General features: G+C 42.8%; 2 protein-coding genes across 3 annotated transcripts in view; one reads left to right on the top strand and one right to left on the bottom strand.

Moving 5' to 3' along the window:
- The first annotated feature begins 1286 nt into the window (after window positions 1-1286).
- On the top strand, window positions 1287-10551 carry PGRMC1 (progesterone receptor membrane component 1). 2 transcript variants are annotated; one of them, XM_006872105.1, is made up of 3 exons: window positions 1287-1680; window positions 7507-7662; window positions 10448-10551. In XM_006872105.1, exons 1-3 carry the CDS (start codon window positions 1359-1361, stop codon window positions 10549-10551), a joined length of 582 nt encoding a protein of 193 aa, XP_006872167.1. In that variant the 5' UTR covers window positions 1287-1358. The 2 variants fall into 2 exon arrangements, with proteins under 2 accessions (XP_006872167.1, XP_006872168.1); XM_006872106.1 differs by lacking the exon at window positions 7507-7662 and having other exon boundaries at window positions 1359-1680.
- Window positions 10552-17813: 7262 nt separating this feature from the next.
- LOC102839629 (A-kinase anchor protein 17B-like) overlaps window positions 17814-27033 on the bottom strand; it is a 17152-nt gene continuing 7932 nt past the window's right edge. The window contains exons 3-4 of the mRNA XM_006872125.1: window positions 23383-23614; window positions 17814-18677 (exon numbers count right to left, since the gene is read on the bottom strand). Coding sequence (XP_006872187.1) covers window positions 17814-18677; window positions 23383-23614 — 1096 coding nt within the window. The remainder of the gene's footprint in view (window positions 18678-23382; window positions 23615-27033) is intronic.

The following is a 27033-nucleotide window of genomic DNA, read 5'->3' as shown; positions in this document are numbered from 1 at the left end:
CGAGGACGATGGAAGAGTTTGTGCCCGAAATGTTTAGCCAAGTCTGGTGTTAGAATTCTGAAGTAAGAAGAGGCAATTCTCTCTCAAGTCTCCGGAGTGTTGGGAGGAGGGAGTAAAGTTTGTGCAAGCGAACAGAATTCTTGATGGAAAAGTACTACTCCGGGCAGCAGATGTGTGCATGGCTTGGTTTTAATTATTTCCTTCCCCCGCCCCGCAATCCTTTCTTTCATTCCCATCCCCCTTCCACAATAAAGAGCGCTGCCAGATTAGTACTCTGGAGGATAGACAATCTTTCTTCCAAGGGAGGCCTACTCCAGCGCAGACCACTAAACACATCAAAGGCCAGATGAAATACCTAAAAAAGGAAGGCACCAAATTCAGGGTACTTCCCAATTACCGCTTACGTCTGAGCTCAGGGTTATTGTGACTGTCAAGGACAGCTCGCCAGACTTCAAATAGAAGAACTGTACCAAACACACAAACTTTGGCCATTATTCTGCGGGGGGGGGGGGGGGGGGCAGGGACCGCAACTAAGAGAACGTTGCTTGCCGTGTAACTGAGCAAATCAGAGATTGCAAAAGGGTTTAGTTTTTCTAGAACAAGCCCAAAGTAAACCGGCAATCCTTTCCTTTCCCACAGATATTCTGAGTGTTGTCAGACGGGCCTGGCCACTTTTAGCTGTTTCATTCGTGTCCGCCCCACAGCATCTGGGGGGTGAGGGGTGGAGGTGGGAGGTATAGGATTGGGGGACGATTGTTTAGGGAAGCAAAGGGGGAGGGCAAGGTGAAAATGAGTACTCTAAGTCTATAAGGTAGAATAAAAAAAGCTCAAAAAGGTTTCGGTGTCATAACAGAGGATCAAAGTGCTTGGGGGTGGCCTGGGAAAGGAAGATGAGGGGCTTGAAGGAGTGTGGGAGGGCGGAGTCTGAAGCAAGAGCCAAGGAAGGAGTTGGGGTCTGGCGCGCAGCATATGGGGAAGGGGGTCTCAGCGCGCTGCCAAGTCTGAGCCAGCGGGTCAGCGAGGAGCAATGGGGATAGCCTAAGAGAGCCTGGCTAGGGGCTGGAGTGGGGATGGCATGAGGCTGGCGCAGGGAGCCGCAGGTAGAAGGGAAGGGTGGGCTATGCTCCGTGGCGCAAGAGGTAGCACCCGGCTAGAGCCAGAGGCAGCTTGTGGGGCCGAGCTGGGCAGGACTGGGCAGCAGGCGTGGCCTGGAGACTCCGCCCCGCCGGCCCCACCTCCTCCGCGGGCTGGACGTCGTGCGCAGGGGCCCTAGCCGCCACTCGCTGGTTGAGAGGGAGGAGGAAGCGGCGAGTTCCGGAGCCTTGCCTAAGCTCGGCCCAACCTTTGCTCCAGAGATCATGGCTGCCGAGGATGTGGCAGCGACGGGCGCCGATCCGAGCGAATTAGAGGGCGGCGGGCTGCTGCATGAGATCTTCACCTCGCCCCTCAACCTGCTGCTGCTTGGCCTCTGCATCTTCTTGCTCTACAAGATCGTGCGCGGGGACCAGCAGGCAGCCAACAGCGACGACGATGATCCACCCCCGCTGCCCCGCCTCAAGCGGCGCGACTTCACCCCTGCCGAGCTGCGTCGCTTCGACGGTGTCCAGGACCCACGCATACTCATGGCCATCAACGGCAAGGTGTTCGACGTGACCAAAGGCCGCAAGTTCTACGGGCCCGGTACGGCAGCCGGCGACGGGGGCGCAGAGACAAAGGGCCCCAGCATGGGGCTGGGCTCAGGGGAGTGGGGGGAGCACGGCGCCCTTGAGGGGGGTTGGGGGAGTGGGCATTCCGATAACTGGGCGGTCCTGGGGGCCGGCGCCGGGAGGTCTGCTAACCTGGGGATGGGGGCGCAGATCCCACCAACGCTGCTGGGGCAGAGATCAGGGACTGGGAAGCAAGCCAAGACACTTAAACCCGGGGTGGGTGGGACCGTGAGGCTCGCGGTTGGAGAAGTGCTCATTGGACCCCAGGGTGCAGGGCAAGTTTTTGAAGGTATCAGGTTGGGGGGGGGGCGGGTCTTGGTAGGGGTAGTGGTGTTGTTGGGCTTAGAAATGAGGGTGGTTCCAGGGAGCACAGGAGGCAGAGAGGGGGCGGGGAAGTCCAGGCTTGGAGACTACATGAAGGCCAATGACGCCAGGAGTAGCCATGGTGGAATGTTGGGGTGTGGGAGAAAGAGGAGACGGGATTAGCTGCAGGTAGCAGCTCCGTGCCTGGTGGTGAGCGATGTGTGTGTGCGCTGCGTGTGTGCGTGTTGGGTCTAAGTGGTTTATCCAGGTGCAGCGCGCAGTGTGACATGTGTCAAAGGTATGTGTGTGGCATGTGTTTGGTGTGTGTGTGTGTCGGTCGGAAAGGTGAGAGTGGGCATGGGCGACTCCACTGGAGGAAGCGAGTTGTTGAGGGAAGAATTAGGGCTGAATGTGGTGGACGGTGGTTATATGACAGGATGATAATACGATGTTTTAGTCTGAAGCAGGAGAGAAAGAACTAGAAGCCAAAAAATACAAGTGAAAAAATGGAGGGAGAGAAAAGTGGGAGGATTCTGAGAAAACAAAAAAGGGGTCGGGCTAGGCAGGCTGCTGGGTGGAGGGATTTCTGGAGCTGCCAACCAGAGGCTGGATGACTGAGTGCTGGCTGTTGGATGGAGCAGGCTTGGAGGGTTCCGTAGAAGTGAGGTTTTTTCCAAAATCTGGTTGTGCATCCAAATCACCCCATACACTTGAGGAAAAAGACAGGCTCCCCAGCCTAGGCACAGAAGATGCCTCTGTGGAAAGCCCGGCAATCTACATTTTCACAAGCTATCTCAAATCAATTTCAGAAGCAGCCAGGTTTGGACAATTCTGATTTACAGTTAGAAAGGAAGAGTATGGACTCCTCTAAAAACAGGAACTCTGAGGGTACCTCCACATTCATGGTACTCTCTTCTTTCATACTGCCCCAGAAAGAAGCGGATCCCAGAAGACACCCCTGTCCCCTCCCCCAATCCAGCTAATGAAAATCAGGTGCCTTAAAGGTTCTGGCCCCACTCACTCACTCACTTACTAGTTTTTCCTTGTGGACAATTACGAATACCCACGTGCTGAAGGCAGGTCAAAATAATCTGAAAGGCACACTTAAATTTTATTTGTCACCTTTGGTGGTGCATCTAGAGACAGTATCAATAAACCATGATGTAAATACCTGAGCTACTATAAAGTAGTCAAAATATGTGCGTGGGGGTGCCGTCAGTGATTGTAGTTAGCAAAGGCATTGCAAGGAATGTATACAGATCACCAGACTGGGAGGCGACCTGGGTTCTAATGAGGACTTCAAACCAGTTTTATCTAGTTGATCCCAGCTACTCTTAAACTGAGTCCGAATCTACTTTTGAAAACTATCCCCAGGGTGATTCTTGACTGATCCCCAGGGATCTTGTTAAAAATTTCCATTCTGATTCAGTATATCTGGGATGGAATCTGGTTCAAAGCCTGGTTGTGGTTCTAGTCCTGGTTGTCACTGACCAACTGTGGGACCTCATACAAAGCATTGTCTTTTTTTTTGGACCTTAGTTTTCCCTTTGGAGTCCTGGTGCAGTGGGCAATTGAAACCCACCAGCCTTTCCTTAGAATCCCTATACAGAGTCACAGTAAGTTAAGGCGGAACTCACTTGACTGCACTTAACAAGTAGTCTTCTCTTTGAATGATAGAGATGGCTGGCCTATTGAGTACTTTAAGTCGGCTCCCCTCATTCTGTTTTCCTGTCGCTGTTGCCATCCCTGCACAATGGTGGTGAGGAGTCCTCATGTGACGCTGCAGGTTAATGCACTGGACTGCAAGGTCAGTGGTTCAAGATCACCAGCTGCTCCTCAGAAACCCTAATCAGGGTCACTGTGAGTCGGAACTGACTCAACAGTATATCACAACAACAAGAAGTCTCCATCCTGCACTAGCATCCTGTGGGTCTGTGAATACCCATATATGGCAGCCTCATAGAAATGATACTTCTATGTAGAAAAAAAAAAAAAAAAAAAACCAGACCCACTGCCGCCCAGTCCATTCTGACTCATAGCAACTCTGTATAGGGTTTCTGAGACTAAGTCTTTGCAGAAGTAGTCAGCCTTGTCTTTCTCCCCTGGGTTTGAACCACCAACCTTGCAGTTAACAGCCCAATGCCTAACCCACAGCACACCAAGACTCCTTTCGTGTTATAAAGCAAAAAACCGAACCTGTTGCCATGGAGTCAGTTCCAACTCATAGCAACCTCGTGTAGGATTTCCAAGGCTGGAAATCTGTGCGGGAGCAGAAAACCTCATCTGTCTCCCTCAAATCAGCTGATAGATATGAACTGCTGACCTTGCAGTTAACAGTCCAACTCAACCCAGTATGCCACCAGGGTTCCTTTGCATGTTGTAAAGGAGTCCTAAAACATTCATTCAAGTGCCTGCTGCTTTATGCCAGGCAATGTTGTAGGTGCTGTAAGCGTAACAGTGAACAAAACAAACACAAATTCCTGTGCAGGAAGCGTCACATTCTAGTGTATATATATACTGGTGAATGCTAAGTGTTCGCCAAAGACTTAACGTTCGCTTTATACTTAGATTGAGTTATTCTGTGAGGCTTGACCCTATGGTGACCATAATTTCTGAACTGGTTAGGATAAAAACAGTACAGTTTGCCTGTTTTCAAGCACTACTGCTGTGCATGCCATCAAATGAGTTCTGACTCATAGTGACCCTGTAAAGGGTTTCCGAGGCTGTACATTGTTATTGGAGCAGAAAGCCTTATCTTTCTCCCGAAAAACGGCTGGTGGATTCAGCCCTGCATAACCCACTTTGCTTTCAAGCTGTACCATTTGTTCACTGGGGAGGAGAGGGTGTGTGAGTTTGCAGAAAATGTGTGAAGGGTTTTTTTTACCTTCTGTAGTGGAAATCGCTTAATGATGATTACAAACAATTATTCTTTGGAATTGTGAAGTTGATCATAACACACGTCCAATTTTGAAAATAGAGTCCCGGTGTAGCGTTGTAAGATAATGCGCTGGACCGCAAGGTCAGTTTGAACAGCAAGGTCTGTGGTTCAAAGCCACTCGGAAACCCTATACAGGGTCACGGTGACTTGGAACTGACTGGGTGGAACTTAACAACAACAGTAATTTGAAAATACTCCAGGTGGATTGAGGTTTCAAGTATCACATCATATTGAAACTTGATCCATTGTCACACATGGTTTAGTGGTTACCCACACACTTGTTAATTTTAGGGTTGAGGTCGCTACTCTGGTAGCATAGTGGTTACGAGATGGGCTGCTGTTCTCATGGCCAACAGTTCAAAACTACCAGTGGTTCTGCGAGAGGCTTTCTGCTCCCGTAAAGCTTTATAGCCTCAGAAACCCTATACAGGGTCACTATGAGTTGGAATCGACTCCATGGCACATAACCACCACCACCACTCAGCCAGTATTCCTGTGTGGCACAGTGGATAGAATAAGGAGCAGTTCAAACCCACCAGCCATTCCTACACAGTCTCTCTCTGTCTCTGTCTGCCTCTCTCTCTCTCTCTCTCTCTCTCATTGTCCCTGTTGGGAAAGAACACATTGTTGAAAGTACACTGGATTCTTTAAATTTTTTGGTGCACCACTTTTTCAAAGGAGCCTTGGTAGCAGAGTGGCTAGGTGCTCAGCTGCTAACGGAAAGATCATCAGTTCAAACCCACAAACGCTCAGCAAGAGAACGTTGTGGCAATCTGCATCCATAAAGATTACAGCTTTGGAAACCTTCTCAGCCCTGGTTACTGCTGTGAGTTGGAATCGACTCCATGGCAACAGGTTAAACATCCACGTTAAGCACCTACAGAATGACTGACTGCACTCCTACACATTCAGTTTGAATGCAAGGTCAGTTTGAACCACAAGGTCAGCCGTTCAAGCTCACCAGTTGCCCTTCAGAAACCCTATACAGGGTCACTATGGGTCAGAACCAACTCAACGGCACTTCACAACAAACAACACCACATTCAATACAATGTCATATACAAGGGGGCTTTTAAAAGTGAAAACGAATTGAAAGACAATTTTCCCATTAGCATTTTGAAGTTCCCTCATATATAGTTGTATCCTAATATGTTATCAGAGCCCTGGTGTGGCGCTGTGGGCTAATGCATCAGACTGCAAAGTCCTTTGAACTGCAAGGTCGGTGGTCCAAGCTCACCAGTCGCTCCTTGGAAACCCTATACAGGGTCGCTATGGGTCGGAATTGACTCGACGGCACTTAACAACAACAACATGTTGTAGAATTGTTTGGGGGTATTTATTTGGCCCTTTTTTTTCATGTAAATTTTAGTATTTTCTCACTCATGTCTTCAAGACCACCTAAAAATCAGAGTGAAGGTGCTGATCTCCTTGTTTTTAAGTGCCATCAAGTTCATTCCAACTCATAACGACCTTGTATAGGGTTTCTGATCTGCTGATGGATTTGAATCTCCGACCTTGTGGTTAGCAGTCCAGTGCGTATCTTACAGGATAGACTCCGGTCTATCTCTTATTTATTGACAGTGAAGGTTATGTAATATGTGGATAGATTCCTGAACCACTGATAATCTTATAAAATGAGTTCTCCTGCACATGTTAATGTTTAATTGAATCTTGCAACCAACTGTCTCTATAAGATACCTTTGACTCACTTAAAAACAAATCAGTATATTTATAAAGAAATATAAGGGACTTTGAAAAGTTTGTGGGAAAATTACATTTTTCAAAGAACATTCTAGGCCCCCTCGTATTGTCATACTCATTACTGCTTAATTCTTCGGAGAAACTTTAACTCTCACTAGTGTAACTCAGGTGCCTAGAACAGAGCCCGCTTCGATATCCTCATGTCAAATTTGAACCCATAGACTGTGATATCTTCAAGGATCATTGCTTACACCCAACTCCCAGGGGCTAATGATGTATGACTTTTTACTAGCTACAGGCAGTACCTAGATTACCAGCAAGTTCCCTTCCTAAACCTGTTTGCAAATCGAATTTGTATGTAAGTCCAAACAGTTTGGTACAGTTGGCATCTAAATTCAGTCAAATGTTTGTCTTAGTAATATAGCCTACCTTTCTACGCATAAAAAACATTAAATGCTTCCAGATATGCTAAAACATCTTTAACAATTTAGTAATAGTGTTTAATTGATGCAGGTAACGCCCATTTGTTAATAGGAACCATTATATGTACCTACATTTAAAAAATAATAGACTTTCTGGAGTTGGAGTTGGTGCTGGTGAATTGCACATACTACCTGTATATTGATTGATAAACATATATAGCATTTTGGTTTCCCTTCAGTTAATTAAAAGGTAAACAGCAATCAGTCGTTCAATGTCCATTATGTATTGAGTGAGGTTTCAGTGTTATTTAAGGTTTCTGAACAGAATTTTATACTCAAAAAGAAGATTTTCTGTGTTGTTGGGTAAGGATGTGAGCCACAGGGAGATTCATTGTCTAATAAAGAATCAATGTTTGCTTTTGTTTGCTTTTGCCAGAGGGGCCATACGGGGTCTTTGCAGGCAGAGATGCCTCCAGAGGCCTTGCCACATTTTGCCTGGATAAGGAAGCACTGAAGGACGAGTATGATGACCTGTCTGACCTCACTGCTGCCCAGCAGGAGACCCTGGGTGACTGGGACTCTCAGTTCACTTGTAAGTGCTTTGTAAATTGTACCAGGATCCAATTTCTACCCATAATGGGGACTCAGGGCAGTACAATAGCCATTGCTAAGCAGCCTGACACCTAGGACTATTTTGATAGGCTCCTGGATCCTGGACAGATCCAGTTCCTGGCTGGCAGTCATTGCAGCAGTGCTGAGTCACTTGCTGTAATTGCAGACCAATTTTTAGCAAGTTTTCTATGGAGACTTGTGTTTCTGGTTTGGTCTGTTAAAATGTAGAGGGTTTGCATAGATTCCACACTCACATGTGTGGTGCGTGGTGTGTGTGGGAAAGGACAGGTCATCTTGACGACAGAAAGAGGGGTTTTCATAAGTCCTCTCTTGTAGAACTTGCTGTTGAAAAGCAGCCCACATCTCTGCAGAAGAATGGGAGGCTTGTATTCTACAAAACAGCTTCTCTTTGAATCTAATGGAGCCTAACTGTAGGCCTCATCTGTAAACGATGCTTATACTCTGCCCAGCAACAATGGTGTCTGCGTGACAAAAAGAAAACTGGAGACTCTTGTTTCATGCTTATGCTATGGGCTGAGGTGTCTTTGGGGAGAAGAAAGGATGGGGAATGAAGTTCACCATTGGAGAATTCAGGAATTGACTCCTGTCAAACCTAAGCGTATGATTATGTGAACAATAATTCACTGCCAAGAATTTGAATAATATGCTTTCCCAACTTTTATGAAACTGTGTCCAAAGACAATAACCATGTCTTTTAGGAAGAGTTTTCATTTAAAGTGTCATTTTTTGATTTGCTATGATCAGTTGGAGATCGGCGGTTCAAACTCTCCAGCTGCTCCTTGAAAACCTTATGCAGGGTTGCTATAAATCAGAACTGACTTGACTGCACTTAACAACAACAATGTGATAAGTTAGATAGCATTGGCTCTTTTGCTAAATCCAACCATTTGCTTTGAAAATAATGCTGACTTCAGAGAGTTCTGGATTAATAATTAGCCAGCTGTGATGCTACCTTTAGAATCTGGCTCTCAAGCAGACCAAGTGTCACTTTCAAAGCTTTGTCGTTTGAAAACAGTTCAGCTACGTAACATAATCCCCTGTTTGTTGGTGTTCGGCGGTTCAAGCTCACCAGCCGCTCTTCAGAAACCCTATACAGGGTCGCTATGAGTCAAAATTAACTCGCTGGCACTTAACAACGGTGCCTTTGTAACAATGGATTCTTCTTTGTGAAACCAATGAGTTGTATCAGGTACAAAGCTCAGTCTTCTAGGACTTGCCTTCATTAATGTGAGAAAAACTTGTTTTTCTTACTCGCCCCAAATGCTGTTGTGATACTGAAAGCCAGTGTGGATTCTCTTAAAGGCAGGTTTCCCAGGCACCACTTGGCTTTTTCTCTTAATTTGTCTTGCACAGCCCCAAGCACCCTAGGGACCTTTATAATATGTCCAAATAGGGAAGTTCCAATGGTTTCTGACAATTCTTTCACACAAAAGCAGCTCTGGTTACCTGGTTAGACAGGTTGGTTGGTCCTTTTAATTCCTTACCCATACTATGAAAAGAGGCTCCATCCTCTGGGCCTCTGGCATTGAGATGATTAACCCTGTAGGAGCTTGGTTGCAACAGTGTCGTGCTTGCCGAACTCCGGCCCGTCTGAAAGTGTGCTTTTACACACTTTTCTCCACCCACCCTGTCCTGGCTCCTTTATCACTTCCTTTAACTATGCATAGGCTTTGTCCATGTTGGGAAGAAAACGGTCTCCTGCTGTCCACTCCAGCTCACTGGTCTAGTATGATTATCATTCCTTCCCTTCACTATCAAACAAACGTCTAGGAAGTCGTCCCTAATCACTGCTTCATTTCCTCTCTATACCTTCCCTCCTGCCCTCTACCACATGTGGCTTCTAGCCCCACAGTTCCATAGACCTTTCTTTCTCAAAGGCTTCCAAGGACCTGTTTCTGGCCAACACTATGGTCCCTTCTCTGGTCCTTGTCGTGGATACTCATCCTGGGGTCCCCATTTCTGTCTGGCTCTCAAGTTTTCTAAGCACCTCGTTTACTCATTTTTCCAGGTCTTCTGTCCTTCCCTTTCCCTTTTCCTGGGCACCATCCTCCTCTGGCTCTCTTCCTTTCACATCTGGATCTGCTGGTTGTCCTGCTCTCCTAGTCCCTTCTTAACGACAATCTGTCCCAGTACACAGTGGTGTCCTTCCTTTGTTCAGGGATTTTGCCATCTATAGAATAAGTCCAAACTCCTCAGGCTTTCTTTTCATATAGTTCGTATTTCTCCATACTTTCTTAGTCGCCCATAGCTCTCATTTCCAAATCCCAGGTATAAGCCTGTCAGTCTCTTACATGTTCCCCGGGTTGCTTCATTCTCACCTGGATTCCTTTATGTGCACATGATGTTTTCATCTTCTGCAAATTTCTGTCTTCCCAAGTCTTACACATCTTGCAAAGTTCAGTCTTAGTATCTATCTTCCACGGAATGTTCTGCAGTTATTCTAATTCCACATGAACCTGTGGTTCTTCTGAACATTCCTGCACCCAAACCCGGATTCATTTTGACATGACCTTGTATTTAGTGTCAGACATTGCCCCATCAAATGTTCTGTCTTCTTCATACAACGAATTTCCTGGGGGCAAGGGCTGTTTAACAACCACCTTTGAATCCCTAAAAAGCCGAACACATGGCTGAGTCTATGGTAGGCCTCCAATAAAGGCGTTAGAATGAAGTCTCTTTTAGAGGTAATTGTCTGTGAAGCATGAGAATGACCATTTGTGGGTTTGTTTTTTCTCTGCCTCTAGTCAAGTACCATCACGTGGGCAAACTGCTGAAGGAGGGAGAAGAGCCAACTGTGTACTCAGATGAAGAAGAACCAAAAGATGAGAATGATCGGAAAAATGATTAGAGCATTCAGTGGAGGCATATCTATTTTTGTATTTTGCAAAATCATTTGTAACATTCCAGTCTGTCCTTAAAAGCGTTGTGATTCCAATATTTAGAGGAGTTTTGAACGTGCTGTATATTTTTAAAGTCTTTGTAACATCACTAGTGAGACTGATGAAATTGTGTCTTAGAATGTGCATGGTATGTTAGTGTGTGTCCCAAATCGAGAAAAGGAACTGCAGTGCTGGAATAAAAATGTTAATACTTTTGTTTCCCTCAACTGTAGTTAGTACAAGCTGAATTGAAATGAATTTACATTTTTTGTTTTAGATTTTTTTTTTGGAGAGACAGGTAAGATTTTGATACTTCCCCAAAGAGGTGACAATGTTAAATGTGCAAAGTCCTTCAAATACCAATAACAAAGGACCAACTTTGAATCATGGTGTTCTTTAAAGAACCGTAATTTTCAATGGACTTAACTGCATGATTTCTGCTTTCTCTACCTCTAAAGCAAATCGGCAGTGTTCCAAAGAATTTGGTGTTGATTCTCAAGAGCTGTCCAGTAAGACAATGGATCTCAGAGCTGGACACCCTTGGAAGACAAATCTATTTTTTGTGTTAGTGTGTTTGGAAAGGTTAAAATGGCTTGTCAACAAACTGAAATGTATGAAGACTCTGACACTATCTCCTCAACCCCCATGTTCGTGGCGAGGTAATGGTTATTTGACACAATTTGAAGTGAGGGGGATGCATACAGAACCGGAGGAGCAGGTGTTTGCTCTCCTAAAAGCCTTCACACATGCCCTCTCCAAAGAAAAAGGAAACTGCCCATCACTAGCCAAGTTTTAAAGTATATTTCTAAAGTAACAGTCACCTGCTCTTACAAAAGTACAGCCACTGCGAACGTATCTAAGTCTTTCTTTGATGTTGGTTTTTTGGTTAACACTAAACTTAAGTAGACTGTACAGTTGTATGAATTTGCAAAAGTATTATATGAACAACTAGTGAGGTTTTGAACTCTTGTAGTAAAATAGTCATTGTATTTTCGCGTGAACTATGTTTAATGGTTTTACCTCAAATCAGAAAACGAAATGAAGTGCTTTGGTCAGTTATTAAAATGGTTTTACCCAGTATAGTGTGGTGGGTGGTTTTTGTTGTTTTGTGTTTTTTTTTAAAGCCCCCTAAAGTACCAGATTTAGTCATTTTACATTAGCTTCATAGAGTTTCCACTTTTGAACACAGATTCATTTTATTCCAAGAAACGAGGAGTAAAAATTCAGAAACTTCACACCACAAACCGAGTACCAGCTTGTTGTATTAGGAGCTAATTGATGTGTGACTTGTCAAAATCTACCAACTAAAGTCAAATCTTTCTAATCTGTCAATGGCAGGTGGCCACCTGAAGGTATATAGAACAAGGCTCTTGAGAGGAAGGCATAGGGTTTGGTTTTAATGTATCTTCTGATCACAAAGTACTCAGGAATCCTTAAGTTAGCAAAGTTAACTCATAGCAAAAAGAGATCAGATTTGCATATGCAGTCAGTTATACAAACAAAGGAGCTCTGGGAGCAGAGTGGTTGCAAGTCGGGCTGTTAACTTCAAAGTCAGCTGTTCGAAACTACCAGCTGTTCCACAGGAGAAAGATGAGATTTCTGCTCTCGTAAAGAAGTACAGCCTCAGAAACCCTGTACAGGGTTACTATGAGTTGGAACCGACTCTAAGGCACATAACCAACCAATCATATAAACACAGACAACCTATTACTCTGAATATTAGTGTTTTGTCATTTAGCAGCCTTTTCTTATAAGAGATGTACACTCTGAACCAAAAATAGCTCTGTTTTCCACTTTTCATGCCTTAAGCCATATTGTTGTTAAGTGTTGTTGAGTCAGTTCCAACCCATAGCGATCCTGCATTTGGTTTCCAAGGAGTGGCTGATGAGCTTGAGCTGGGACCCTGCAGTTCAAACTGATTTTGCAGTCTAGCGCATTAACCCACAATGCCACATCGGGACTCCTTAAGCCACATTGTTGTGGTTAAGTACCATGGAGTCGGTTCCAAACCATAGTGACCTTGTATAGCTAGGGTTTCTAAGGAGCAGCTAGTGAGTTTAACCACCGACCTTGCAGTTCATACGGTTTCATACTCCGGCACATTTAACTCACAGCGCCACACCAGGACTCCCTTAACCCATATAGCATATATTAAAACATGCCTTTCTTCCCTACTAGGTTTCATTCAACAAATATTCGACTGCTTGTTTTGTGCCAGGCAACTTGATGGGCCTTATGCTTTGGGGAAGGCGGGGAGGGGGGGGAGGGGAGAAAAGTTGGATCATGGTTGAAGTCTGAAATCTCTTTTAGATGTGATTAAGCTACTTGTTTTACGGGCTTGTCTAGTGCCAAGAGGAAACATCTAGAGCCTTGTTACAGCTTCAGTCTCACAAGTCTGATACCCACCCCTCCAGAGCTGAACCAACATTGTATTGATTACATGTAAAAGGATAGGACTATAAGCCAGGACTTTCATCTAAAAAGTTCTCATAACTGACTAGCAGATTTCTAAACCATTATTATGTTAAAGGGGCCATTCGAAAGAAGATGGAAAGATGATAAAACCACTATTACAGGTTAGGGGTGTCCAGGTTAACATCTGTTTACTCCCCACCTGCTTTCATCCAACCAGCTGCAGAGAAATTTTGTTCTCTATACCAACATCTGTAGCTCATAAGCAGCATTTGGTCTCGTGTGTTTTAATACATCTCCATATTTGTAGCTTTGCTGCTTTTTGTGATGTAATACTTAGAGGTACAGTCTCCTTTTTGTGATCTAATATTTAGAGGCTGTTTTCTATACATTTCATGTGAACATAGAACACTTATTATGGTCAAAGGGTGAATATTGAGGCCCTGAGTTTCTTGGACTAGACACCCTATCCTGCACTCACTTATCTCATGTTTTGGAAATAGTATAACTTTGAGCACTTTCACTAGATGCTAAAAGTCTGAGATACAATTCAACGGAGTCCATTTTCCTACATTCAGATAGTTCTGCTGAAACATTTGCTGATGGGGGGATCATCTTAATCCTAAATATCGTGATTTTAAATTCATTCAAAATGAATAAAACAAAACCACTTCAGTTGCATGAGCTCTGATAGAGTCAGTTTCTACAATCATATAAAGGAGAAAAGTCTGCATCGAGATATATTAAAGCCAGGCATCTCTATACTCACATAAAATGTTGTGGGTGTGCAGCACTCTAGCCAATCAATTTATTAAATGAACAAAGAGCCCACATTCACTAGAACAATTTTATTTTTAATAGACCTGAAAATGAAGTCGGTATTGTTTCTCTACCAATGCAAATGAGAAGGATCAGCAACATTAGTGCAAAGTACCATACTACAGGTAGAAACGTAAACCCCAAAGGGAAATCATCAACATTTACTTTCAAGTTCACATGTTAAAGAGTTTGTAACAAATGAAAATACACTTCTTTATTTGGTTCTTTCTTTTCAAAATTACCAGGTTAAGTGGCTTGCTACCTGAGAAATAGAACAAAAAATTTACAGGTTTTTAGCTTTCTTGAAACACTATCAGCAGCACGCATACAAAGAAAACCATGAGAGCACTTCAAAAGACAATGTTTGTAGTTCAGGCCCTTACTGAATAAGACACAGACAAAAATATGATCAATTGGTTTTTGCACCACTGAAGTAACTATAAAAAGACTGAAGTGAATAGAAAATGGTGATAATATTTTCAGTGAGTCAGTCAATTGGAAAGTAAATGATTAAGTTGTTCTCGTCCTCACTTAAGGCCTATGCTAAAAAAAAAAAAAAAAAAAGTTTACTGAAATCTAGAGTGCATTAACCACAAAACAGACATAAAAATCCAAGGCTGTACAGAAAGTAAACATATAACCAGTATTTATACTTCCCTCTGGGTCCCAAGACAGTATCAAACAAACAAACAAAACTTAATTGTTATATAGAAGTGACTTAGCACCAGTTCTATTATACAAAAAAAAATTGCACATGCTATATTCTGCAATTTATTTATGTCTGGTTACTGAGCAGCAAATTGTTTTCGTGCCTATAAATTCTGCAAAGGAAACAAACAAACAAACAAACAAACAAATTGCAGAAGAAATTGAGATTTCTTTTGTCAAAGCAAGCATAGCTGCTTTCCATTACAAACCCATAACGTTCTTTGTTTCAATGGCATGAAACATGAATTTAAAGTAACAACAACAAAAAAAAAACAACAAACGAAAAGGCAGGTTATCATTGGAGAATACTACCTAGTAACCGAACAATGTCTGACCAGATGCAAGCTGTTGGTAGTTTAAAAGGCTACTCTGGAAAACAGCACTTGGAACATTAATAGCCGTTACTAGTCTTGAGAAGAGAAAAGGCACTCACCCCATCAGTGATGTTTCAGATTAGACAAGCCAAAACTGGTTTCAATGGCAGGCGCTGGCTTGAAAGTCAATTGAGCACACTGAGAGCCAACAAATCATTCATTGGTCACTATCTTGTTAACACCATCTCCTGTGTTGCATTCATTTTACACTTTCAAATGTGATTAGAAGAGATCAAAGAAACAACTTGTGGCCCATGTGTGATAACTGAAATTTTGAAGCCCCTTCAGATTCCAGGTTGCACAGGAGGTTAATAATGAGCACTCGTAGGGTGACTGATTGGAAACCTACCTGACTGAAGTGAACCTTATCATATAGAAATGGTGCTTTCCACTACTTCTGTGGATTAAAATCACCCTTTTCTGATACACAGTCTCTAATTTCATTGATGTGTCTTCAGTTGTCAGGTCAGGTGAGAGATTTGTTGAAAGCAAGAGAACAAAAAGGGGTCTACTGCCCCTGAGGTCCAAAATCCTGTGTAAGGCAGAATGAATCAGCCAAGCTTTCGAGAGAATATGTACTACGTTAAAGTGTTAAGTCTTTAAGAATCCATAAAATATCTCCATTTAAAAACGTATTTAAGAAGTCCAAAACCAGTAGGTAGAAAGATAAATTGCTTATGTTAAAAGTTTATAAATCCTGCACACATTTTTCCCCCACCCGGCTAGAAAACTAACTGTAAGCTTTGCCCTTGACTCTTCCTAACCCCATGGCATTACTGAGGATTAAGAAGGCACTTGTTACTGTTTTATAAGTCAGCTTGGGAATATTCAGTGACTTCTTACCATCTGATGTCACCCAACCCTGAGTGAAAGGATTACATAACCTGAAATGGAATTCTCTCATGTCCTCTCTTTCAAGTGCCATTATTGGTGCCCTAGGATCTTTCAATACTTCCTTTGGCAAATTCCACTGGCTAAGTCACTTCAATCCTGTTGCTTTTCTAGGATGGACAGACATGGGGTTCATCAAAAACAATTCTGCTAATGATCTGGTATATGTTTAAGCCTTAAAGGGCAATCCGAGCCTCTTTAAATTCTTCCAAGACCTTGTCTCCAAAAGGACAACTCTTTGAGTACTATAAACATATGAGGGGTCTTCAAAAAGGTCATGGAAAATGTGTATTATGAAAAAAAAACATGCATGGATTTCAAAAATTTTTACACTAAAATAAATTCATACTGACTTGTCTGAACAGGATCTGGTTTGAGGCACTATGGATAAGACATCAATCAGTTTGAAAAGAACCCTATCAGAACAACATGAACTCTGCTGAAATTGAAGCAAGAATAGCCATCAAGTCTATGATGAAGCTTGAGTAGAAAAATGATGAAATCATTGATGCTTTACATAAAGTTTATGGGGACAATACACCATAGAAATCCACAGTTTGCAAATGGATATCTTGTTTTCTGAAGGTATGAGACTATGTTGAAGATAAAGCCCACAGCAGCAGACACGTCACATCAACTGGTGAGGAAAAAAATTAATCTTATATGTGCCCGAATTAAAGAGGACTGAGGATTGACAAGAGGAACAATAGCCAATATCAAAGGCATCTCAATTGGTTCCGCTCACACAATTCTCACTGAAAAATTACAATTGAGCACACTTTCTGCTTGATGGGTACCAAAACTGTTGCACCCAGATCAGCTGCAGACAAGAGCAGAACATTCACCGGAAATCTTTAAACAAGTGGAATCAAGATCCTGAAGCATTTCTCAAAGGAAATGTAACAGGAGATTAAATATGGTTTTACCAATATGATCCAGAAGACAAAGCAATGGCTATCAAGAGATGGAAGTGGTCTAGTCAAAAGCAAAAGTAGACCAGTCAAGAGCAAAGGTCATGGCAACTGTTCTTTGGGATGCTCAAGGCATTTTGCTTGTTGACTTTCTGAAGGGCCAAAGAACAATAACATCAGCTTATTATGAGAGTGTTTTGAGAAAATGAGCTAAAGATCTTCACCACGACAATACTCCTAGTCATTCTCATCAACAAGGGCAATTCTGTGAGCATTTCTATGGGGAATCATTAGGCATCCACTTTGCAGTCCTGTTTTCACTGCTTATGACTTTGTTTCCTAAACATAAATAATCTTTAAAGGGCAATCATTTCCTTCCATTAATCATGTGAAAAAGACTGTACTGACAGTTAAATTCCCAGGACCCACATTTCTTTAGGAATGGACCAAATGGCTGGCTGGTATCATTGCTTATACAAGACTTGAACTTGATGGAGCTGATGTTGAGAAATAAGATTAATATATTTTTTAATCTTTTAATTCCATTTTCCATGAACTTTTTAAAGTCTCCTTATGTTAATAAAATAATTTCTTTCTGGTGGATGCTCATGAAACACTCTAATGCCATGAAGATGCCTATCATATGTTTCCATCTTTCAAACTATATTTGTAGATAAAAGTCAAGACAATCTGTTGCTGCACACGATGTCTCTGACCAAATCAAAGAAAGTAGAAAAAGATCCTTATTTGTTTGCTCTTGATAGGAAATGATGACGTTGTGACAGTAAAGGAGTCAGAAGGCTAGCCCCACTCCTCTCAGTGTTCATTTGCTCCCTCACTGGCACCAAATTAAAGTTGCACTTGAACTGTCGAAATGGCTATCCTTGGATCAAGTTTTGCAACACGTGGCTTCAGAGTCTGGATACTTTGTATTTCCAAAGCTTGCCAACACCTGCAGTCATTTTGAGACAAGGCAATGCATTTAACCTTGCTCAAGCTTTTGAATCTTACTTTTTTTACACTGTGGTTTCTATAGCTAGCTCACTATATCTGGCTTTAAAATTTCTTCTTCAACATGTTTACTGTGAAGAAGAGTGTTCCAGATCTAAATGGCCATCAAAACATTTGAAAATACAAAGAACTAGTGTAGCTGTTTCCTAAATAGTTTCCATAGTCAATGTCTTCCTGACTCTTATGTCTGACATAATCGCTACCAGAATTCAGCATAAAATTTTCAGAATTTCCATGTCTTTTAGACCTTCTTTCATCTTGGTTATATTTTGACTTCCAAGGAGTCACTCTTTTTCTGGAAAAATCTCTCAAACAGAAAGCATTAGCACTTCTTGCTGATGTCATTGGCACATGAGAGGGTCTATAGTTCACTTTCTGGTCAAACGTGGTACCATTAAATCTCCTCCTCTTTTTTGCAATGTCCTCTAGCAGATCAATGGAACTGGACCTGTGATAGTAGCCTTCATCCAACAAGTATCTGGGGCCTGGCTTTTCCCTCTTTTTGCTGTTGCTTTTCTTGTCTCTAAAGGAATCGTCTTCATCTTCAAGCCATGGGTATCTCAATTCACACTTAGACCTCTGGTCTGGTTTCCTAAAATTGCATTTAGAGTGTTTTTTCTCTCCATCCTGCTTACATTTTGAATACAAGATCTGCTGACCTGATCTAGCTTCTTGATCAGAACTTACGATTTTATCCGAGTCAAGGGGTCTTTTTTCTGGGGAACTATGATATACAGCCACAGAATTCTCTTGCTCCCCATTGCTAAGGGTTTCATTGAAACATTCAGAGTCACTACTGATTTCCTCTAACGCGTCTTTCCATTCCAAAGCTAAACCCACTGATCTGTCCGGTGAAGAAACTTGGCTTTTCTCTTTGGATTCGGGGTCTTTGCCCTGGTAACCATCATTCTCTTCCAAAAGATGGCTCTCTCCATCAGTCGAGGAAAGCTGGTCATCAGACTTGCTGACCTTGAGATGATTTTTAAAGTCCTTAGAACATTCTTTGGCATAGTCCTCTTTTTCTTGTGGTATATGGTCAGGATCTTCAGAACAAATTTTTATCCAATAATCAGCTTCTTGAGCAAGTTCACTCTGTTCTTGGTATTGCATCAGGCTCAGACTGGTTAAGCCAGGTCTATGTTTTCTCAAATTGATCTGAAATCCATTGCCCTTGGTAGAGACAGTCCTTTGCCACGGGCATGTGCTTGTTATGTGACCTGGTTTTAGGAAGATACGCGCATATTCTGGGGTTTGGTAATAGTTTAATAGATAGTGGGTAAATTCATATGTTTCATAGATCTTCTGTTTTTTGCCACCATCCTTATTAAGGAATCTGGAAGAAGAGACTTGATTAGGACTGTGGCAATCTTCTTTCTCAAAGGACTGATCATGAATTGTTGGAATCTGCAAAAAATTCTGGTCAGAGATTAAACTGTGATTGTGATCATTTAACAAATTTCTAGTTCTCTCTTTTCTAGCTAAATACCTTAATTTTTTCTTCCTAAGTCGGTGGGAAATTGTACATGAGTGAGTCCTAGTTCTCTTCTTCATTTTTTGTTTTCGTCTATTGTCCAACTTGGCAACCTGATATTTTGGCATTTCTTCTTGAGTTTGAAGATACTGAGTGTTTAGCTCTTCTTTCTCCAAAGTTTGCAATGTGTTCCCTGGAGAATGACCTTCCTCTGCTTCGGAGCCTGTAACATCTACCAGCTGTGGGTTAAATTGTGTAGATGCCTTTAAAGAAAAAGGTTTAAAAAAAAAAGCTCACATGAAAATCTAGACACTAAAAATTTTCCAAGAAAATTGAACTCTCTGACATTATTCTGAAGAGACTTCTAATGACACCTGGGATCTAGCTAAATGAGGAATAATATTGTGCTGAGGAAATGGAAAGCACAAAATTTAATCTGAGTCTAATATAGGAGCCCAAGGAGCTCTGGTAGTGTAGTGGTTACGAATCGGGCTGCGAACCTTAAGGTCAGCAGTTCGAAACTACCAGCTACTCTGCAGGAGAAAGATGAGGCTTTCTGCTTCCGTAAGATTTACAGCCTCGGAAACCCTGCACAGGGTTGCTATGGGTTGGAACCGACTCGATGGCACTTAACAACAACAACAAACATAGGACCCCTGGTAGTGCTGTGGGTTAGGCACTGAGCTGTTAATCTCAAGGTTGATAGTTCAAACTCACCAGCCACTCTGCAGAAGAATGATGAGGTTGACTGCTCCCATCAAGAGTAGCAGTACTGGTAATCATGCACAGGGTTACTATGAGTTGGAATCAAAGGGATGACAGTGTGTTTGGTTTTGCGGCGGTTCAAGCTCACTAGCCACTCCTTAGAAACCAGCTGCTCCTTGGAAACTCTATACAGGGTTGCTATGGGTCGGAGCTGACTCAATGGCACTTCATAACAACAACATGGCTTGCTTTTAGTACACCTGTTGCTCATCCTTCCACTAAAAGGCAGCATGCTTTTACATGCCTTCCAAAGTTCCTGATGCTTTTTTCTCATTTGTTCAAAAAATGTGTCAGCCTAATGTTAGAGGCAGGAGTCCTGGTGTGGTGCTGTAGGATAAGCACTAGACTGCTAGCTGCAAGGTTGGTGATTCAAACCCACCAGCCGCTCCTTGGACACCCTATTCAGGGTTGCTATGAGTCTGAACCGACTCGACGGCACTTGACAACAACAACAACAACAACAATGTTCCAGGTACTGGGCGAAGGGCTGAGAATATGAAGAGGAATGAGAAATTATCTCTAGCCTTCCCAGAAATGTCTCTTACAAGAAAAGACTGATGGGTGAAATGTGTCTTATGTCAGATGGGGGTCAATTGGCTTTAAGATAAGCAGGCTGTCTTTCTGTTTTGGACTTCAGCCTCTCTCACTTTGGTTTGCAGGTGATGAGTCTCGGAGCTGCACCTCTGCCCCTCCTCCATATGTCAGTAAGAAGTAAGACAGCAGGCAGGCTTTAAAGGGGTCTTTGTAGTGCTTTCTAGGCTGCACAACTGCTGGGCAGGGAAAAGGTACCACCCAAGGCCTTGCCCTGCTGAGAGTTTGCAAGGTCCACCCACTGACACATGAGACAGATCAGGGCAGAGTGTTTCCTCTGACCTGGGATTTACACCTGTGTGGGCTGTGTAATAGGTATAAGGGATTACTAGTGCCAAGAATTAGACACCTCATACATTTAAAGAGAAATTCTTTTCATGGCAGTCCTGAAGGCAAATGATAAAAGGTCCAGCTAGTCTTGTTACAAATGTAATTGTGAGAACTCAAAATCATAAAAGACAAGGTTTACTGGTCGGAGTGAGACTGGTGTCACCCTTCAAGTCTGGAACTGAACTCACCCCCACGGTTCAATGAATGTTCTGCCAAGCAATAGACAAGTCTATAAGGGGAGCAGTAGCACTAGGGAGGTATGCACACCTGTGAATACTCAGTCCTTTAGGATCAAAAGGGCAGTATTTACTCAAGGACCAAGTTCAGGAAGGTTAGGAAGTAGGAGGAATGGAAACAGGAAACACAGGGAAGAAGTGAAATGCGTGAGATTATGTAATCAATGACATGAACAAAATGTTTAGGAACAGTTGAATGATCTGCTCTGTAAACCTTCACCCAATTCACAAATATTTGTGTTTTCTAATGTAATTGTGAGACTTTTCTGAGCTGATTTCACTAAGTTTGATTGTCCACACTAATGAATGATTAGTGTGGAATGCCTGTCCACACTAAAGGCCCAGACTGCTAATATACATAAATATCCATAAACTCGAGTTGTTGCTATTCAGTACCCTTGAGTTGGTTCCGATTCATAGTGGCCCTGTATATGGTTCCTGAGGAGTAGCTGGTAGGTTTGAACCTCCAACTTTACAGTTAGCAACGCAGTGCTTATCCTGGAGTGCCACACCAGGCCTCCTAGAGAGTCCATTAATTACTATGTAATTGTTGTCAAGTGTCGTTAGGTTGGTTCTGGCTCACAGAGAACCTGTATAGGGTTTCTGAGGAGTGGGTGGTGGGTTTGAACCACAGGCTTTGCAGCTAGTTAGCAGTCCGGTGCTTATTCTATAGTGTCACACCAGGACTCCATTAATTACTATATGCAATACTAATTAATATCCACTAACGAATTGGGCTGCGAACCACAAGGTCAGCAATTCAAAACTATCAGCTGTTCTGCAGAGAAAGATAAGGCTTTCTGCTCCTGTAAAGATTTACAGCCTCGGAAACCCTGTACAGGGTCGCTATGAGCCGGAACCGACTCCATGGCAAATAACAACAACAACAATCCTATGTAATGGAGTCCTGGTGTGGTGCTGTGGGTTAATGCACCAGACTGCAAAGCCACTTGAACCGCAAGGTTGGCGGTTCAAGCTCACCAGCCGCTCCTTAGAAACCCTATACAGGGTCACTATGGGTCAGAACCGACTCCACGACACTTCACAACAACAACAACAACCCTATATAATATAAATGTCATTCATTTTTTGCATTGGAAGACAGTGAGTAGAGATTTTTCGAAATGAACACTTTGGGAGCCCTTTTGACTTCTAATCTGGGACTTCTGCTGAGTTTGGCTCTGATGGAGCTCATTCGGTGGCAAAAACACCTTTCAAAAGTGAAACTCTCCAAACCAAACAACTGCTCTGTAATGTAAGAAATTCCTTATCCAGGGGTTTCTGACTAGATGAATATGAGCCGCTACCCAAAGGCTCTCCTCCCTCCTTTGCAATCCAAACCTGTTGCAGCTGAATGGACAAGTAAGGTTATATATAACACTATCAATCAAACATTTACACCAGTCGGCTTTCTCCCCTGGTATTTTCTGTTACATCAATTTTCCACAGAGAAGAGGACATAGACTGACTTAACAGCTCTGGGGAATAACACCCAGAAGTTTTGAAGGTTTGGAGAGGGAGGCATGGCAGGGGTGAGACACAACTCCTATCGAGAATTTGGATCCTCCTTTGATAAATCCATAATTGGAGTTACTAGATAGTTAATAGCCTATTTAAAAGACTCTCTTCAATATAATAGGTCTTCATTGTGAGTGGGAATCTACTCACTATGAATTAGAATAGATTCCACAGCAGTGGATCAGGTTGGATTTGGTTTCCATGGCTCCATTTTAAACAGGCCACTGATGAAACACAAAGGTGGTGCCAGAATGGTTAACGTTGCCTGCAGGCCAACTCTGACTCATGGCAATTCCATATGTGTCAGAGTGGAACTGTGCATCATAGGGCTTGCAGTGGCTGAGTCTTCAGAAGGAGACTGCCAGGTCTTTCTTCTGAGGCACCTCTGGGTAAATTCAAACTCCAATCTTTAGGTTAACGTTGTTGTGCCATCTAGTTCTAATTCATAGCAACCCTGTATAGGGTTTCTGAGGAATGGCTTTTGGGTTTCAACTACCCACTTTGTAGTTAGTCGCCTAGTGCTACACCAGCACTCCTTAGGTTAACAGCTGACTGCATTAACCACGTGCATCATCCAGGGACTCCTCAAAGATGTGGTTGTGTCGTTAGGTGTCGTCAAGGCAGTTCTGAGGTTGTAAATGTTTATGAAAACAGCCTCATCTTTCTCCCTTGGACCGACTGGTGGGTTTGAACTGCCAACCTTGTGGTTAGCAGTCAGTGCTTATCCTACCAAAACTCAACAACGATTGAGAAAGTGTCTTACTGCAATTTTCCTCAGGAGTATGCGCAGCAACCGAAGGGCTTCAACATGCCTCAGAGCCAGTAGGTACGTCCTCTCCTTCCACTCCTCTGAAGAGTCAGGGTCCTGAGACACCTCAGCTGTGCCTTTGTCCTTGTGTTTCTTTCTCCGATGTCTATCTCTTTCCTTCAAGACTCGCCTCTTGACCCTGGGCTTCCTCCTCTTTTCATGCATTTTCCTTTCCTCTTTTCTTTTTCTGGAGAACAATTACAATGAAATCATTCAGATGGTGTGTACTAGGCACTTGGCCTCTACCCACCCTCACCCCACCCCACTGCCAGCCAAATAGAGTAGCGATGGTTTAGGTCTCTAGAAATCAAGCACTGCTGACTCCAGGGCCAGGCACTGATAAGTTATGATGCATTTTTTAAAAAGGCAAAGCAATTTATGAGCAGGCCCTTTGCATCAGTCAAGGGGAAAGACACACCATCTGAGTTGGACAAACTGTGATTATTGTTAAGTGCCACTGAGTCAGTTCTGACTCATAGGGACCCAGTATAGGGTTTCCAAGGAACAGCTGGTGAATTTGAACCACCAACCTTGTGGTTCAAATCGACCTCGCAGTCCAGTCAGTCAGTGCATCATCCCATAGCACCACACTGCGACTCCATAGTTATTGTTGTTGTTGAGTGCCATCAAGTTGGTTGCAACTCATAATGGCCCTATATAGGATTTCTGAGGAGTGTCTGGTGGGTGTGAACTGTCAACCTTGTGGTTAGCAGTCCAGTGTTTATCCTGCATTGCCACACCATGGTCAAGTTGGCCAAATAGAAGCCTATAAAGGAGACCATGCAGCTATGTTGTTGCTGCTGCTACCTGCCATCAAGTCAGCACCGCCCCCCAACTCATAGCAACCCCATGCACAATGAGAACACTGTCTAGTCCCATGCCAGCCACATGAGCAGATCATTATAGATCATGAGGCCTTTCTTTCTAGTCTGCCTTAGTCTGAAAGCCTCACTGAAACCTGTTCAGCCTCAAAGCCACACACACAAGCCTCCACTAACAGACAGGTAGCAGCTGCACATGAGGTACATGGGCTGGGAATCGAACACTGGTCTTCCTGAGAAAGAGATAATTACAAAAAAAAAAAGGCACCTATAGAACTCCAAAGAAAGGGGCCTCTAGCCCCCATTTTCTTAAATCACAAGCAGGAACCATTGGATCCAACATTCAAAGTGATAAATGATTTTTTGGGGGGTGGGTGGGGGGATCAAAACCTTCTGTAGGTTGGTTTCACACAGGCAAATAAAGATAAGTTAAAGCAGTCAGAAAATCTTAAGGGTGAGCACTGGCCTTTGGCACATATGACTTAACACTGCATACTGTCATTAAAATATATATATTTTATATATATATATATATATATAAAAGAATGTGGGCTTTTAAATTTTTTGACTGCTTTTTTCTGAAAACTAAAATTGTTGGGGTCGGGTCCTTATGGGATCATGGGGAGTAGGAAAGAAGGAACAATTACCTGAGTTAGGACTTAAGCCCAAAGCTGGAGGTTTATTTAAACTGCACGTTCAGCCAAGAATTGCGGAGGTAATAGTTATCTAGACTGGGTTCAAGTTCTAGGTTTCACAGACCTGAATCTCAAGTAATTGCTGTCACCGTGCTGTTGAGTCGGGTTTCACTCATGGTGACCCTATGCACAACGGAAGGAGACACTGCCTGGGCCTGCACCATCCTCGCTATTGGTTTTTAAACACTTGAGCCCATTGCTGCTGCCACTGTGCCAATCCATCTCATTGGAGATCTTCCTCCTTTTCACTGACCCTCCACTTTACCAAGAATGATGTCCTTCTCAAGGGACTGGTCCCTCCTGATGGTATATCCAAAGTATGAGAGACGAAGTCTGGCTAGCCTGGCTTTTAAGGAGCATTCTTCGAGACAGATTTGTTTGTACTTTTGGCAGCTCATGGTACTTTCAATATTCTCCTCCAACACCGTAACTCAAAAGCATCAATTCTTCTATGGTCTTCCTTATTCACTGTACAACTTTCGCATGCATATGAGGTTACTGAAAAAACCATGGCGCACCTTAGTCCTCAAGCTGACATCTTTGCTCTTCAACACTTTAAAGAGGTCTCGTGCAGCAGATTTGCTTAATGCAATACATCCTCTGATTTCTTGACTGCTGCTTCCATAAGTGTTGATTATGGGTCCAAGCAAAATTAAGTATTTGACAACTTCATTTTTCCATGGATCATGCTACTTATAGGTTCAGCTTTGAGGATTTTTGTTTTCTTTACATTGAGGTGCAAGCCATACTGAAAACTCCAGTCTTTGATCATCATCAGTGAGTCTTTTAAGTCTTCTTCGCTTCCAGCAAGCAAGGTTTTATCATCTGCATATCACAGGTTGTCTTCCTCCAATCCAGATGTCATGTCATTCTTCATATAATCTAGCTTCCTGGATTATTTGTCCAGCATACAGATTGAATAAGTATGGTGAAATAATACAACCGTGAAACACACCTTTCCTGATTTTAAACCATTGAGTATTCCCTTGTTCTGTTTGAATAGCTGCCTCTTGGTCTACGTACAGGTTTCTTATGAGTATAATTCATTGTACTAGAATACCCATTCTTCACAATGTTAACCATAGCTTGTCATGGTCCATGCAGTTGAAAGCCTTGAATAGTCAATAAAGCACATAACCTTCTGAATAACAGCACACCATTATCAGATATAATGCTGGAAGATGAAAACATTATGAATAGCACCAGGATATTGCCAGATCTACTGCTCTCAGGTTGGAAGGTACTCAAAATATGACTGGGGAAGAGCTGCTTCCTCAATGATGATGCAAATGAAGTAAAGTTTTCAGGACCTTCATTTGCAGATGGTGCACAACTCTAAATGAGGAGAAACAGCTGCGTACATCCATCAATCATCAGAACGTGGAATGTCCAAAGTACAAAAGTAGGAAAACTGGAAGTTATCAAAAGTGAAATGGAATACATAAGGATTGATGATGATGAGGGAAGCTCCCGCTTTCTGATCTATGGGCTACTTTGATTACTGACCATTTATGGAAGGAAATCTTTTTCAGACCTTTAAAAAAAAAACAGAAAACTGGTGGGGACTAGGATCTCCACCATCAAAGCTCCTGGCCTTATTAGCATTTCTTCCCAGACATTTGCACCTGACAATCATGTAGCCTGTCACCCTACCAGCCAAGAACAAAGTGAAGGGAATAAGACAGGGTACTCTTTAGCTCCTTCTTGGAATCGCTACAATTTACATGGAAGCTGGAAAGATAGGCATGCAAGGGGAGGAGGGACAAAAGGTAAGACTGGTTCTCAGAACCCTGTAGTTCTGGCCCATGTGTACCTTCTTGGCCAATCTTTGATAATTTAGTAGCCTTTTCTAGGCTCAAACCGCTTTAATTGGGAAACAATGATAAACTCAAGAAATAATGAAGGAAGTTCCTTACATTCGCAGAAATAACTTAGCCCCAAACAAAAATGGTCCCAACAAACCCCATGCTTTCTTGTCTATGGGCTAGTTTGAATACTGACCATTTATGGAAGGAAATCTTTTCAGACCTTTGATTCTTCTTCTTCTTTTAATATCTCCACTATTAAAGTTCCTGGCCTTTTTTTTTTTT

Source organism: Chrysochloris asiatica, unplaced genomic scaffold (assembly GCF_000296735.1).
Source record: "Chrysochloris asiatica unplaced genomic scaffold, ChrAsi1.0 scaffold00183, whole genome shotgun sequence".
NCBI lineage: Eukaryota > Metazoa > Chordata > Mammalia > Afrosoricida > Chrysochloridae > Chrysochloris > Chrysochloris asiatica.
Note: the sequence above shows the minus strand (reverse complement) of the source record. Positions and strands in the feature narration are given on the sequence as shown.

Bases quoted from the DNA above. Each gene is read 5' to 3' on its own strand.
- PGRMC1 (XM_006872105.1), top strand. From the start codon at position 1,359: ATGGCTGCCGAGGATGTGGCAGCGACGGGCGCCGATCCGAGCGAATTA. The intron at 1,681-7,506 runs GTACGGCAGCCG...TGCTTTTGCCAG, and splicing joins CCGCAAGTTCTACGGGCCCG to AGGGGCCATACGGGGTCTTT. The intron at 7,663-10,447 runs GTAAGTGCTTTG...CTCTGCCTCTAG, and splicing joins CTGGGACTCTCAGTTCACTT to TCAAGTACCATCACGTGGGC.